The sequence below is a fragment of the Bison bison genome, unplaced genomic scaffold, assembly GCF_000754665.1.
Source record: "Bison bison bison isolate TAMUID 2011002044 unplaced genomic scaffold, Bison_UMD1.0 scf7180017864348, whole genome shotgun sequence".
Classification (NCBI taxonomy): domain Eukaryota; kingdom Metazoa; phylum Chordata; class Mammalia; order Artiodactyla; family Bovidae; genus Bison; species Bison bison.
In genome coordinates this window covers 1,178,863-1,193,999 of record NW_011494920.1, presented here as the reverse complement: position 1 = coordinate 1,193,999, position 15,137 = coordinate 1,178,863, and the positions used below count along the sequence as shown (strand labels likewise).

Here is a 15,137-nt window from a genome sequence, read left to right as displayed (position 1 = left end):
CTGTTGTTTTCCTCTGTTTCTTTGCACTGATCACTGAAGAAGGCTTTCTTATCTCTTCTTGCTATTCTTTGGAACTCTGCATTCAGATGTTTATATCTTTCCTTTTCTTCTTTGCTTTTCGCTTCTCTTCTTTTCACAGCTATTTGTAAGGCCTCCCCAGACAGCCATTTTGCTTTTTTGCATTTCTTTTCCATGGGGATGGTCTTGATCCCTGTCTCCTGTACAATGTCACGAACCTCATTCCATAGCTCATCAGGCACTCTATCTATCAGATCTAGGCCCTTAAATCTATTTCTCACTTCCACTGTATAATCATAAGGGATTTGATTTAGGTCATACCTGAATGGTCTAGTGGTTTTCCCTACTTTCTTCAATTTCAGTCTGAATTTGGCAATAAGGAATTCATGGTCTGAGCCACAGTCAGCTCCTGATCTTGTTTTTGCTGACGGTATAGAGCTTCTCCATCTTTGGCTGCAATGGATATAATCAATCTGATTTCCGTGTTGACCATCTGGTGATGTCCATGTGTAGAGTCTTCTCTTGTGTTGTTGGAAGAGGGTGTTTGTTATGACCAGTGCATTTTCTTGGCAAAATTCTATTAGTCTTTGCCCTGCTTCATTCCGTATTCCAAGGCCAAATTTGCCTGTTACTCCAGGTGTTTCTTGACTTCCTGCTTTTGCATTCCAGTCTCCTATAATGAAAAGGATATCTTTTTTGGGTGTTAGTTCTAAAAGGTCTTGTAGGTCTTCATAGAACCATTCAACTTCAGCTTCTTCAGTGTTACTGGTTGGGACATAGACTTGGATTACTGTGATATTGAATGGTTTGCCTTGGAAACGAACAGAGATCATTCTGTCGTTTTTAGATTGCATCCAAGTACTGCATTTCGGACTCTTTTGTTGACCATGATGGCTACTCCATTTCTTCTGAGGGATTCCTGCCCGCAGTAGTAGCTATAATGGTTATCTGAGTTAAATTCACCCATTCCAGTCCATTTCAGTTCGCTGATTCCTAGAATGTCGACATTCACTCTTGCCATCTCTTGTTTGACCACTTCCATTTTGCCTTGATTCATGGACCTGACATTCCAGGTTCCTATGCAATATTGCTCTTTACAGCATCGGACCTTGCTTCTATCACCAGTCACATCCACAGCTGGGTATTGTTTTTGCTTTGGCTCCATCCCTTCATTCTTTCTGGAGTTATTTCTCCACTGATCTCCAGTAGCATATTGGGCACCTACTGACCTGGGGAGTTTCTCTTTCAGTATCCTATCATTTTGCCTTTTCATACTGTTCATGGGGTTCTCAAGGCAAGAATACTGAAGTGGTTTGCCATTCCCTTCTCCAGTGGACCACATTCTGTCAGATCTCTCCACCATGACCCGCCCAAGGACTATATTAAAAGGGCAAATTAAAGGGCAAATAGAGCTACAGGAAAATCCTACATTTTACTTAGATTTGTTATGATATTGGTACTATAGTAGTTCCAAAACTCTTTGTGCATAATATAAATAGAATAAATGAATAAATGTATAGATGTTAGGAATCAGAATTCTTATTGTAGAAGGGTGATAAAATTATCGATTCGAGGCTATTAATGAAGAATCCTAAGGTATTTGGAATCAGATGCATCAGGAATACATATTTCATTCAGGGGAAGTGATTTCATTTAGGAGAAATCCTGTTCAAAATGTATATCTGAAGTTAACCTACATATGCTTGAAGTAATAACTAATACTCCTGGAGTGATGAGAAGGATTGGATAAAAGGAGAGAGGCATTACTTGTTAGCATTTTACTGTGAATAAATTCTATAAGCTTTTACTAATATAGCTAATAAACTCTTAAGTCTTAATAACAATGATAATGAATGATAATTCATTCCTCTGAATGAAAAATGTATTCCTGATATATCTGATTCCAGATAGTTTAGGCTTCTTCATTTATAGCCTCTAATCCATAATTTTGTCACCCTTCTACAATAAGAATTCTGATTCCTAACAACATCAACACATTTATTATTGTTATTAGGCTAATAATGATAGTTAATTTACTGTGATTTGTGAGACTTTTGCCTCTTGAATATCTAAGAAACTGTGGTCAGGGCACAAAATAGTTCCCTCAAATGATAACTGAATAGCAAGATAACTAACTAACTGAAGATGATTAAAGATCCACGAAACATTGTATGACAGTTATAATTAGAAAGGAAACCTATTGTGTGTGTAATAAACTTTTACTAATATAGCTAATAAACTCGTGAGTCTTAACAGGTCACAGTGAATTCTTTAATTTTTCCATCAGTATGCAAACATTTTTGTGTTAACAGTTACTGTGAAGATTATATGTCAGATGGAAAATTGATTGCGTGTGTTACTTGAGACTATAAAGATTGGGTTAAAGAGTTGGAAAGTGTTAGTCGCTCAGTCATGTCCAACTCTTTGCGATCCCATGGACTGTAGCCCACCAGGCTCTTCTATCTGTGGAGTTCTCTGGGGAAGAATACTGGAGTGGGTAGCTATTCCCTTCTCCAGGGGACCTTCCCAACCCAGGGATCGAACTTGGGTCTCGTGCATTGCAGGCAGGTTCTTTACCATCTGAGCCACCAGGGAAGCCCCTTGGATTAAAAGTTATTATACAATTAAGAAGTTAGAAGCGTATTTTAGGACCAATTAATGCCTAAAAATGATAGTGAATTTACTGTGATTTGTGAGACTTTTGCCTCTTGAGTATCTAAGAAACTGTGGTCAGGGCACAAAATACTCCCCTCACTGAATAGCAAGATAACTAACTGAAGATAATTAAAGATCCATGTAATATTGTATGACAGTTATAATTAGAAAGGAAATCTATTGTTAGTGTAATAAACATATAAAACATGCTTATCCAAGAGGTTTATTGTTATTTATGCTTGGAAATAATCAGCATATAATAGAAATACAATAGAATGGAAGGCCTCTCATTAGTGGATTTAAAAGACGATGTCTTAGTCAATAAAGTATATGAAGATACAGAAGACAAAAGAGAGAACTCTAGAGATTACATTCTTATGATCATAAAAATTAAGTGAGTGAAAAAAACACGTGTGATTCTTCCAAATGGAGCAAAGTAAACTGTGAAACTCAACTGTGCTCCAGGAGTTGGTGATGGACAGGGAGGCCTGGCGTGCTGCATCCATGGGGTCAAAAAGTCAGACACGACTGAGTGACTGAACTGAACTGAAACTGTGCTGACATCACTGTTGTGCCACCTGGTTATGGGAAGCCTCATCTTTATCCCATTTGTCAAAGAGTAATAAAGAAAGCAACAGACAAGTAAAAATGTAGCTAAAGGCAAAACAAACTATGGTCTTCAGAGCTTCACCTTGAAGAAGAGATCACTGGGGAGTCTGGGAAGCTTTCAAATGGAAAGTGAAGCATGGGTACTTTGGGCCGAGAAAGAGTTCAGGCAGTAAATAAGAGATTGACCGAATCTGCCAAGAGTATCCTGGGAGTGGTGTCTGTAACCACTCTTGCTGGTGTGGTTGGCCAGAATGTTTGCCTGCTTGTTAACAGAAAGGAAATCCTAGAGGGTAGAAATGCCAGCTATAGGAGTGATTAAGTTATTGCTGAGATGTTAGAGTTGATTAGTCTTTTAATCTTTTTTAATTGCCAAACTGCTGATACTTCTTATTCAACTTAAGCTAAAAAGTTTGAGAAGCATTGCTGAATGGGCTTCAAAGATTTGTGAACAATTTTCTTCCCAACTAACTTGTGAATATATCTCATTTGGATTGTACCTCAGCATGGGGAATTTCATAAATTCAGTTATGGTGTGTTGGAGGCAGATCAAATGAAATTCTAAAGAGGAAGAGGTCTGAGATTTTAGTGGGGCCAGAGTCTCGGTTTGCCAATCCAAACAAAATTTAGCTGAGAAGCAAAGCAGAGGATATATGAATGGTACTCCTTGCCCAATGCACCCACAGAGGTCTCCTAATCTCTGACTGTTGACCAGAGAAGAATGGATCCTGGTATCAAACTAAGAGAAGTAGGCAATCATGGTGGGTGAAAGATGAGGAATACAACAGTGAGACTGAATTAGAGTTTGGTCCAGGAATGTTTCAGAGCTGAGCAGATACTTGTAGTCATTTCATTTTAGATAATCTGTACCAGTGTGTAGTGGTGTGTTCTTTATGGTAGAGAAACCAATAGGAGGGAGAGCCACTGTTAAAACATGGTGTACTCCAAGGAATTCCCTGGTGGTTCAGCGGTTAAGACTCCACACTTCCACTGGAGGGGCACAGGTTTGATCCCTGTTCAGGAAACTAGGATCCCTCATGCCACACAGCCAAAAATAAATAGAACAGAATAAAATAAAGTAAAATAAAAATTTCCTGTTTTCCCATTTCCAGTTCTTTGCTAAAGAATTGGCTTTTGTTTTCTTTTAAAAGATTTTGGAATGTATCCAAGATATATTTACTTTCTTCTTTTAACTAAAGGGATCTTAACCAATTGTTCTAAATTTGCATAAATTTGAATACTGTTTTGCATTGAGTAGTTTGCCCCTTAGTGTTTTCTAAGAACATAAAGTTTGATGGGAGTAGAATTGAAATGTAAAAATTATCACTTTCAAGTATGTTACAATGTCAAACAATTGGTAATTGTAAAATTTGGCTGTTAGTCCTGTGTTCCAAAAACTTGAATCACTGTATCTATCCATATCTTGATTTCAGAGATAATAGATAGCATTTCTGTCTTCCTTAAAGGCTATCATTAAAGTTAATAAATAATGCTAATAAATTTCTTGGCAAAACTTAGAAGCTAGCATTACATAGAAATCAGATATTGTTTATTATAAAATTGATTACTTATCTTTATATTTTAATTATGGGATGATAGTAACAGAATATATAATATTTAAAGATTTAAAATACATCTCTTTGACATATCCCTCAATCATTGTCTATGTTTTTTTGTTTTTGCTTTTTTGGCTCTTTTTTAAAAGATATTTCTTACTTCTGAAAGTGCAAGTTACTACATGCTTATTTTGTATATTTCCTGTACCTGCTCATTCCTCTACGGAGCCCTGATTCCTTTTATTGGGGAATAGTATTAGAAACTAAGATCTGGCACTAGACATTCCCTTTGGTATGGGGCTGATGTTACTTCTTGGCTCTCTCAGCAAGGAAAAATAATAATAAAAAAGGAAGTATATGAGTACATATTAACCTGTGTCAGACTCTGTGACCCCTTGGTCTGTAGCCTGCCAGGCTTCTCTGTCCATGGAATTCTCCAGGCAAGAATACTGGAGTGAATTGCCATTTCCTTCTCCAGGTGATCTTCCCAACCCAGAGATCAAACCTGTGTCTCCAACATCTCCTGAATTGGCAGGCTTGTTCTTTATCACTGTGCCACCTGAGGTTAATATACACATGTCTATAAATACCTACAAATTTATATGGAAATATGTAAATTTGGAAATATCCAGAAATAGAAATAATTCCATATGTAGCTATCAGTGTTGTCTTAAAATTAAACATGAGTTCATACCAATGTCTCCAACCCTGGTTCATTACCACGTGGATCCTTCAGATCTCCTCCCCTTGCTTATGTGTACCTTCCACAGTGAGAAGTCTGGCTTTCCACCATCTGTTTTCTCTTTACTTAATTGCTTAATTTTAGTATAGCAGTATCAAAATTGTTAATCCGTACCTCTGTGGCAAACACCGTTATCAACTAGAGTACAGTGCTTCTGTAGATTTATTTTGGCTTTTACTTTACAGCCTCCACTCATTTCCGTAGTTAGTTGGGTCAACACCTTTTCTTTCCCAGTCTCTTAAGTGAGGTTGTTTCATGCATTTGCAGTGCAGTTAGCTTGTTTTGTTACATTTTGCATTCCATTGTGGGATTCTTCCAACCTTGTAAATAATTTTTTTAAAAATTTGCACTTGTTAATTTTCACTGTGTACTGTAAATTTATATGGGTTTTGATAAATACAGAGTATCATGTATTCACCACTACAGTATCATACAGCATGGTTTCAATGCCCTAAAATAATCTCCTGTACTTCACCTATTTAACACATCTCCTGCATCCCCAAGCACAAAGCAACCACTGATTTTTTTTTTTTTAAATCATATCTATCGTTTTACCTTTTCCAGAAAATCATACAATATTTATTTTTTTCAGATTGGCTTGTTTCATTAAGCAATATGTATTTACAGTTTATCCATGTCTTTTCATGGCTCAGTAGCTCATTTTTTTTTTTTTTTTATCACTGAATAACATCCTATTGTTTGTATGTACTATAGTTGTTTTTTTCACACCTATTGAAAGAGAACTTGGTTGCTTCTGGCTTTTCACAATTGCTATAAACATTTGCATGCAGGCTTTTTTTTTTTTTTTTGATTGGAGGGTAATTGCTTTACAATATTGAGTTGGTTTCTGCCATACATCAACATGAATCAGCTCTAGATATACATATGTCCTCTCTTGAATCTCTCTCCCACCTGCACCCCATCCCACCCTAGTGTCCCATCGCATCCCATCTAGTGTCACAAAGCACTAGATTTGAGCTCCCTGAATCACACAGCTTGGAGAAGGAAATGGCAACCCACTCCAGTGTTCTTGCCTAGAGAATCCTAGGGATGGGGGAGCCTGGTGGGCTGCCGTCTATGGGGTCGCACAGAGTCAGACACAACTGGAGCGACTTAGCAGCAGCAGCAGAATCACACAGCAAATTTCCACTGGCTGTCTAATTTCACATTTGATAATGCATATGTTTCCAGGCTGCTCTCTCAGTTCATCCCACCCTCTTCTTCCCCGACTGTGTCCACAAGTCTCTTCTCTGTGTCTGCGTCTCCATTGCTGCCCTGCAAATAGGTTCACCAGCACCATCTTTCTAGATTTTTTCCAAGATTTTTTCTTCATCTTTGATTTCCTCTACTTTATGCCTACATAGAGTTATTTGGGATTTATTCTGCTAGAAGATCACTGTGCTTTCTGGATCTGTGATTTGGTGTCTGAAATTAATTTGGGGAAATTCCCAGTCAATTGTTTCAGATATTTTTTTCTGTTCCTTTCTTTCTTCTGCTTCTTGTTTTCTCATACATGTATATTATACATTTTGTAGTTGTTCTATACTCCTTGGATGGCTTTCCTGGTGGCCGAGACGATAAAGAATCCGACTGCAATGCAGGAGACCTGGGTTTGATCCCTGGGTTGGGAAGATCCCCTGGATCTTCTGGCAACCCACTCCAGTTTTCTGGCCTGGAGAATCCCATGGACAGAGGAGCCTGGTGAACTACAGTCCATGGGGTTGCAAGGAGCCAGACATGACTGAGCAACTAAGCACGTTATAGTCCTTGGATAGTCTTTTTTTGGGCAGTCTTTGTTGGTTTTGCTTTTCAATTTTGAGGATTTATATTGTGATGTCCTCAAACTCAGAGATTCTTTCCCCAGCCATTAAGAGTCTGCTTGTAAGCCCATCAAAGGCTTTCTTCATTTCTGCCACAGTGTTTTTGACCTCTGGCATTTCTCTTTGGTTCCTTCCTAGGATTTCCATCTCTCTGCGTACACTGTCCATCTATTTTTGCATGCTGTCTACTCTATCCATTAGAGCCTTTAGCGTATCAATCATAGATCTTTCAAGATCCTGATATAATTCTCATGTCCCTGCCGTCTGATTCTGATGCTTCCTCTGTCTCCTCAAATTGTGCTTTTTCCCCTTTTAGTATGCCTTGTAATTTTTTCTTTGATAGACATGAACAAAGAACTGTTGTAAATAGGCTTTTAGTAATATGGTGGGGAGAGGGGCAAAGAGAAGTGTTTCAGGGTCCTATGATTAGACCTGAGTGTTTTAGTGAGCTCTGGACTGTGAACTTCACAAGTGTTTCTGTGTTTTTCTGTCCCCTTGGGTGGAAGAGGATGGCTTGAGTGGCCTCAGGTTGAGTATTTCCCTTCTCCCACTTGCAGGGCTACAGCTGACTGGAACTGAGTATTTCTCAGGTAATTCTCAGGTGAGTTGTTGTTCAGTCAGTAAGTTGTGTCTGAGTCTATGCAACCCCATGAATTGCAGCACACCAGACTTCCCTGTTCTTCACTATCTCCCAGAGTTTGCTCAGACTCATGTCCATTGAGTGGGTGATGCCATCCAACCATCTCATCCTCTGTCATCCAGTTTGCCTCCTGCCTTCAATCTTTCCCAGCATCAGGGTCTTTTCCAGTGAGTCAGCTCTTCACATCAGGTCGCCAAATTATTGAAGCTTCAGCATCAGTCCTTCCAATGAATATTCAGGGTTGATTTCCTTTAGGATTGACTGGTTTGATCTCCTTGCTGTTCAAGGGACTCTCAAGAGTCTTTTCCAGCACAATTCAAAAGCCACAATTCTTTGGTACTCAGCCTTCTTAATGGTCCAACTCTCACATTCCTACAGGTGAGTTAGACTCTGATCATACCCCAGCCAGTTAAGCTCAGGTTAATTAGTTTCCCCTGAGGGCAGGCCTTAAGAAGAACAGATTGTCCTGGTATATTTCAAAATGGTTTCCTTTCCCTACTGGTGCTGGTAGCACAAGGGGATTTTTCTCTGATATTTACTGTGAGGATCTGGTTGAACTGGAGGTAAAACACAGGAAAGTGTAGGAATCCCTGTACGACTGGGTTCCCTGAGTTTTTTAACTGTCAGACTTGTCCACGCAGAGCCTCCAGCAATTCAATTGTGTAGGTCTTCTGCAGTACTGGTTTTCTTGGCAGTTTCTGCTTGTGAGTCTCTGCTCAGGGAAGCCATGACTTCCTGTATTCACCTGTCTGACTCTCCAGTCTTGGGGACAGTGGTTTACCCTGTGTTTTCCCCTCTCTTATGGATCCTAGAAGAGTTCTTGGTTTTTCATTCTGTTCAGCTTTTTACTTGTTGTTAGGATGGAGGGGTGACTTCCAAGCTCCTTACATCTGAAGTCTGCAGGCTTTTTGGTGAACATAAGTTTTCACATAAGTTGCATAAATGCCTAGGAACATGACTGCTGCATTGTATGGTAGGAGTATATTTAGCTTTATAAGAAATTGCCAAACTCTCCCAAAGTGGCTAAACTATTTGCATCCCCACCATCAATGAATGAGAGTTACTCTGCATCCATGTCAGCAATTGGTATTGTTTAATTTTTGGATTTTAGCTTTTCTATGGTGTGGTGGCATCTCTTTGTTGTTTTAATTTGCAGTTCCTTAATAACTGGTTTCAAGCATATTTTCTTTTGTTTATTTGCCATCTGTTTATTGTCTTTGGTGAGGTGTCCAGGCATTTTGCCCATTATTTTTTTTATTGTTGAGTTTTAAAATTTCCTTCTATATTTTGGCCAGAGAAAGATAATGTGTTTTTCAAATACTTTATCCTCATCTGTGGCTTGCCTTTCTGTTCCCTTAAAAGTTTTGTTCACTGGATAGAAAATTTTACTTTTAATAAAACCTAATTTATCTAGTTTTTCTTTCATGAAATGTGCTTTTGATATTGTATCTGAAAACTTATCACCAAATTTTAGGTCACACATATTTTCCCTTACTTTAGTTCATAGTGATACATTTCAGCATCTTCTTGCTTGCAAACTTCCCTTATAACCATTGCAAATAATTAAAAGCACCAAAATCTGAAGACTTTAGCCTGTTAATTATTTAATCTATAATTATTGATTTCGAAGTCTCCCCGAACAAGATGCAATCTAAATGTAAAGAACTTTCTCACAAAAAGTTTAATGTTTTTTAAAAACATTTAGTTTTACGATTTTTTTCTTCAAGGGTTTAAATATTTGAAGACAGGTAGCAAAGAAAAATTTATACTACCACGTGGAAGCTCTTTTTCTTTCTTCTGTTACTTTATTTCCACATTAGTTTTGTTGCAAAACTTTGTAGTCATTTGTAATGTATATATAAATTATTTGTAAATTTTTAAGACCTCCACTTATTTTTTAACTGGTAGACTATCATGACATATTTGAATTTGGTTATGAATTATGTGTGCACCATAATCAGTTCTAAGTATATTTCTCTGTTATATGTCTTAGTAAGAATGTTGTTCTTATCATGATGATGCGCTCCATCAAAATTTGTATATATATCATTACTGGAAAAATAAATCCTTTTTTTCACAATAGGATTCATACTAATGTCAGATGTTTCACCTTAAATGGAATGATTTTTTTAAGTTTCACTTTGATTCCATAAATTTTATGAAAAAAAAAAACATTATTAGGATTGGCTTGTTTTCTATTTGAAGCATCTGATGACATAGATACGAAACGGGTGTAATTAATCATTTGTGATTTGCTAATGCAGCCAAAAAATTAACTATCATTTCACTTTTTTAATTTATGTACAAGAAAGTAGAGAATAGAAAATTAGCTACATTAGCATGAAACCCACTCCAGTGTTCTTGCCTGGAGAATCCCAGGGACCGGGGGAACCTGGTGGGCTGCCGTCTATGGGGTCGCACAGAGTCAGACACAACTGAAGCGACTTAGCAGCAGCAGTGTAAAAGCAGTGTCATTTGATCTAGATGAAAAGTCATTCATAGAATGATAGGTACTTACATCTCTATGGCTGCATTTTCTGTTTTCATCCGTGGACACACAGAGATGTTAAATATCCAAAGTAAAGTATATGCTGGAATTTCTTTAGATTTCTGACTTCTGATTTTTATATAGCTATTGGTATCTCTGTTATCCTCATGTCGTGTGTGTGTGTGTTAGTTGCTTAGTCTTGTCTGACTTTTTGTGATCCCATGGACTGTCAGCCTGCCATGGAATTCTCCAGGCAAGAATACTGGAGTGGGTTGCTATTCCTTTCTCCAGAAGATCTTCCCCACCCAGGGATCAAACCTGGGTCTCCTTCATTGCAGGCAGATGCTTTACCCTTTGAGCTACCAGGAAAGGCCCATGTCATGGTAGATAGTAAATATTTTAAATAAGGTATATGTTATCATCACCTTTTTAAGAGTCAGAAATTTAGTACAGGACTTTACATTACATAAATTCAGTTTTGAGGTGAGGCTGCTGAAGGAGTATGTAAAATAAGAATTGCCAATAAGCTAAATAGCTGTATACTACTGTCATCTAACAGATGGCTAAACCATGTCGCAGTGCTGTTCAGGCTATTCTCTGTATGCTCTGCAGAAGAACTGCTCTGCTGTTTCTTGCATGCATTTCATGTGTACCTAGGCTGTATGTTCCCATGTTTCGCACTGATCTGTTCCTCTGACTGCAACTGGTCATCTGATGGTTTCGTGAATCTTGCAGACCAGGATGGACTGTGCACAACGAGGTGTTTTACCAGTAGACTCACAGGAGGGCAGCACAGAATATTCTTTCTGATGCCTACCCGAGACTTGAAAGAGACGGTTGTCCTAATCATTTACCTCAAAAGACAATCTATTTCGTAAGCAGTAGTCCTACGGTTGTCTTGAAGCAGGGTGTTTTTTGGGCCTTGAAGTGATCAGTGGAGAAAGGCAGGTTGCTGCTGACTGGCTTTGAGATTTAGCTACACATTAAGGTGAGAATTCTTTTTAGTGCACACAAGTCTTGTAGGCTTAGATAAAACCATGGCAGAAGTGGGAACGTCAAAGTGGAGGTCTGCTAAACCCAGGCATCCTATTTTAATGCAACTGTTAAAAATAAAAACTTCATTAACAATGAATAATCAAGAAAAAAATTGCCAAATTGAACAGGATCCTGGGAGAAACTTCCCATAAACTAAGACTATTGTGGCCAAAGCAGAATATATGGTCACCTTACTTATTACTAGATTTTCTAGAAATTAATAGAATTTCCAAAATTTTCTTGTATCATTTACCTGTGTCCTTCATTTTCCAACTTCCTATCCTTGGGGCAATTGCTTTACATTTTTCAACTTTCGAGGCATTTATTTCCATATTTTTAAATATGTGCAAGCTGTTTTAAAACATTATTGACTTATTATAGTAGATGAGGATTTTTCTCTCTATCCTTTTTCTACTCCCCCATATAAAATAGCAATTTTTGGTTAAATCTATTTTTGGTGTTTTCATTATGAGTGTGTGTGTGGGTGGGGGAGGGTAGTCACTGCTAAAGTCAAGTATTACAATATAAAAAGTTTGTTGTTAGACCTTTTTCCCTTTGAAGTTGGTAATTGTCTCCCCCCCTTATTTAGTTTTCTTTTAATTAAAAGCTGTCTTTCTATATTCTTCAACAGTTCTGTAAAATATTTAGGAATCCAATATTCTAAGTAGTTATTCTAAGATAATCTGCCAGTAGCTTCACCATCATCTTTTACTTATTTTTGCTAACAGCATCCTTTCTGGAACGCTCTGTCTTCTGTTCCATGACGGTGTGTGGTGTGGACTGCCTGCTCAGCTCTCATCTTGGGACTTCCTTTTGGCAAGTTCGTACAAATTCCTTTCATCTCTTTCCTCTGTTAGAAACTTGTTCTGGATTCCATGTCTTCTTTTTTGTGTATTTATTTAATTTTACTGTAGTATATTGTTCAGTTGCTTCTTACAAAAAGGTACCTGGGAAGTTAAAATTTTGGAGACTTGATATTTCTCGTTAATTGTGCTCCACTGCTCCATTTTACGAGCATCCTATGTGTCTATTTGGAAATCCAGGGCTGCTCATATTTCTGAGCTGGTGGAAATTAGTAGTAAGAAACATTTTAATTACTGCTAACCATATGCAAGGGGATATATGTGCACTCTGGGTATTGCCTGGTAGTGTTATTAATGAAAAAAAAAACAAAACTAATTTTTGTGTTCTTCTTGTATCCAGTAGTAATTTTTCAAGAGGCTCAATGGTGTGTAAATTGCTGTCTTTAAAAGTATATTTTTGATCAAATACTCTGGAATATACACAGTATACTACAATTACCAAATTAGATTTCATCTCATGATGATTATACTTAACATTTTGTAGAAAGAATTAATGAGTTCATTGCTTGTTTGTATCTTGAGCTTAATTAGAATCTTGTGCGAGAGGAACATATCTACTAGTAACGATTACCAAGATGTATGTTATTTGTGTCATTTTATAATTACAAGATCTCTCAGTTCAGAACAAAAGTAAAATCATTAGAGATGACAAAATACTGATAAAATCTCACACCAAGAGTGAGCTTTAAATCATAATTAAAACACTGAAAAGTCTATTACACTGACATAAATGCTCATAGGTGAAATATAACCAAAGGAAATGAACGTTTTTTTCCCCACATCAAGTTGGTAGAGGTGGGGACTCCATGTGATTTTAAGTTACCAATATTAAAGTCACTGTTGTTCAAAGAGCCTCAATAAAGAAAGCTTGTAATACAAAAATCAGTTAGAGCACAGTTCTTCAAAGTGTGACCTGGAAAACATTATGTCCCCAAATAGTTGCTTGTGAGAAATTTAACTTCAATGACATTACAAAAATATCTGAATACTAATTAATATCTTGTTTGTTAAGATAATTTACCCTCAACAAAAACGGACATTTGTCATAAATATTTAAAAAGTAAAACGTAGGTGTTCTACTGAAGGTTTTGAAATGATGTCTTCATTTTAAGTGCAGTGATTGGTTTCATAGAGCAAGGGGCATAGAAATTTCTGCGTCTTAGTGAATATCTCATATAGACTCCTTGATAATGAAATAGAAAATAATGGCTTAACTACATGTATATAATAGTAAGCATATTAAGCATTCCTGTGCACATATTAATTGATCAGGAATTATGAGAAAATTATAATGAATAATAATGACTTCTGCTTCTTGAAGTAGCAAAGGACTTAGAATCGGAAGCCTGAGAAAGATATTTGAATTTGGTTGTTTTTTTTAGCAAGGGCAAGTAATATGACTTACATTATTAAGGAGTAAAATCATTTTATTCCATAAATGAATGTTTTACATAACTATTAGAGTTTCACTGGTGGATGCTACTCCTGGGAAGTATTGGATAGGTTTTCAAAGAAATGATATTAGTCTACCACAACAACCCCTAACTAACGTGGACGCATAGGATCTTTCTTTCCCATTTGCTCTTCCATACTAATCCTTTCAATATATTAGACTTTGCGGGGAATAATATTGCTGGATGTAACACTTACTTGCTGATAGTTAATAAATTTTTGATGCTTTCTTGTTTATAAATGTAATGCCTCTGTTAAAACGTATTTGTTCATTTGTTATAAGAAATATCAGGTCGCTAAGAAATACTAAGTTCTTATCCAAATTTGTCTAAGTGATTTTAGTACTTCTGTGCTTGGGCTGGAAAATATATACACTTTTACTGAGTCAGTGTCTTTTTGCATTCTGGTGATCAGTTCTCCACTCAATTCTCCAAATGGGAACAGACATCTTATTGGAGAACATTTGGCCCCATTTTTGTTTTTACATTTGTTTCTTCAGCTAAGAATATCCCAGTATCTCATTTTCTTTTCTTTATTGCTCTTTTGCATGGGCTGATTGTTTCAATGGTTTTTCCCACAGTAACAGTCACATCCTTTCCCTGTTCACTGTGCTAAATGATTGTCCCATTTAGCACTTATTTGCTAGCTTGATTTCTTGTTTCTGGACTAATTATTTTTCTTTAAAGGGGCACTGGCAAATAGAAGAGGCTGTTAGTCTAAACATTTACTATGGGTTCTATTATCTTCTCTTTCTATTTCACTAACAACAAATACAACATTGACTTAAACAACAGCAAACGGCAAAATCTAGAAGTTGTCAAATCACAAGATGTACTCATGGGACTTTTTTGCCCCACTGATTGACCTTGGGCCATTGATCCCCCTCCGACACACAGACACACTAATTCAAGCTACACAGTTATAGAGAGAACAGCCATGCTAATAAGACAGGACTGGCCTCCTGGCCTCCTGGCCTCTGCACCCTGTTGGTCCAATCAGAACCTATCTGAAATTAAGCTGTTAAGTGTAGGTCTTACTCTGATGGGTCTTTTGAATTTTCAACCCTAGATTTTTTTTTTTTTAATTGCCGTGTTTTCTGCCAAAGGCAGACAACTGGCTGCAGAGATAAAAAGATAAAAAGACTAGAGCTGACTTTAACGAATAGCAATGGTGAAAGAGGGAGAAAAATCATGAACGAATTTAAACAGCTGGCTTCCCTTTGTCCTGAGCCCAGCCACATGCTTGAGTCTTAGAGATACTCT

General features: G+C 37.2%; 1 protein-coding gene across 1 annotated transcript in view; it reads left to right on the top strand.

Moving 5' to 3' along the window:
• The window catches only part of LOC104999211, a 256,096-nt gene that overhangs the window by 123,745 nt on the left and 117,214 nt on the right, over window positions 1-15,137 (top strand). The window contains exon 6 of the mRNA XM_010854715.1: window positions 12,289-12,380. Within this exon, the coding sequence (XP_010853017.1) occupies window positions 12,289-12,380 (92 nt within the window). The remainder of the gene's footprint in view (window positions 1-12,288; window positions 12,381-15,137) is intronic.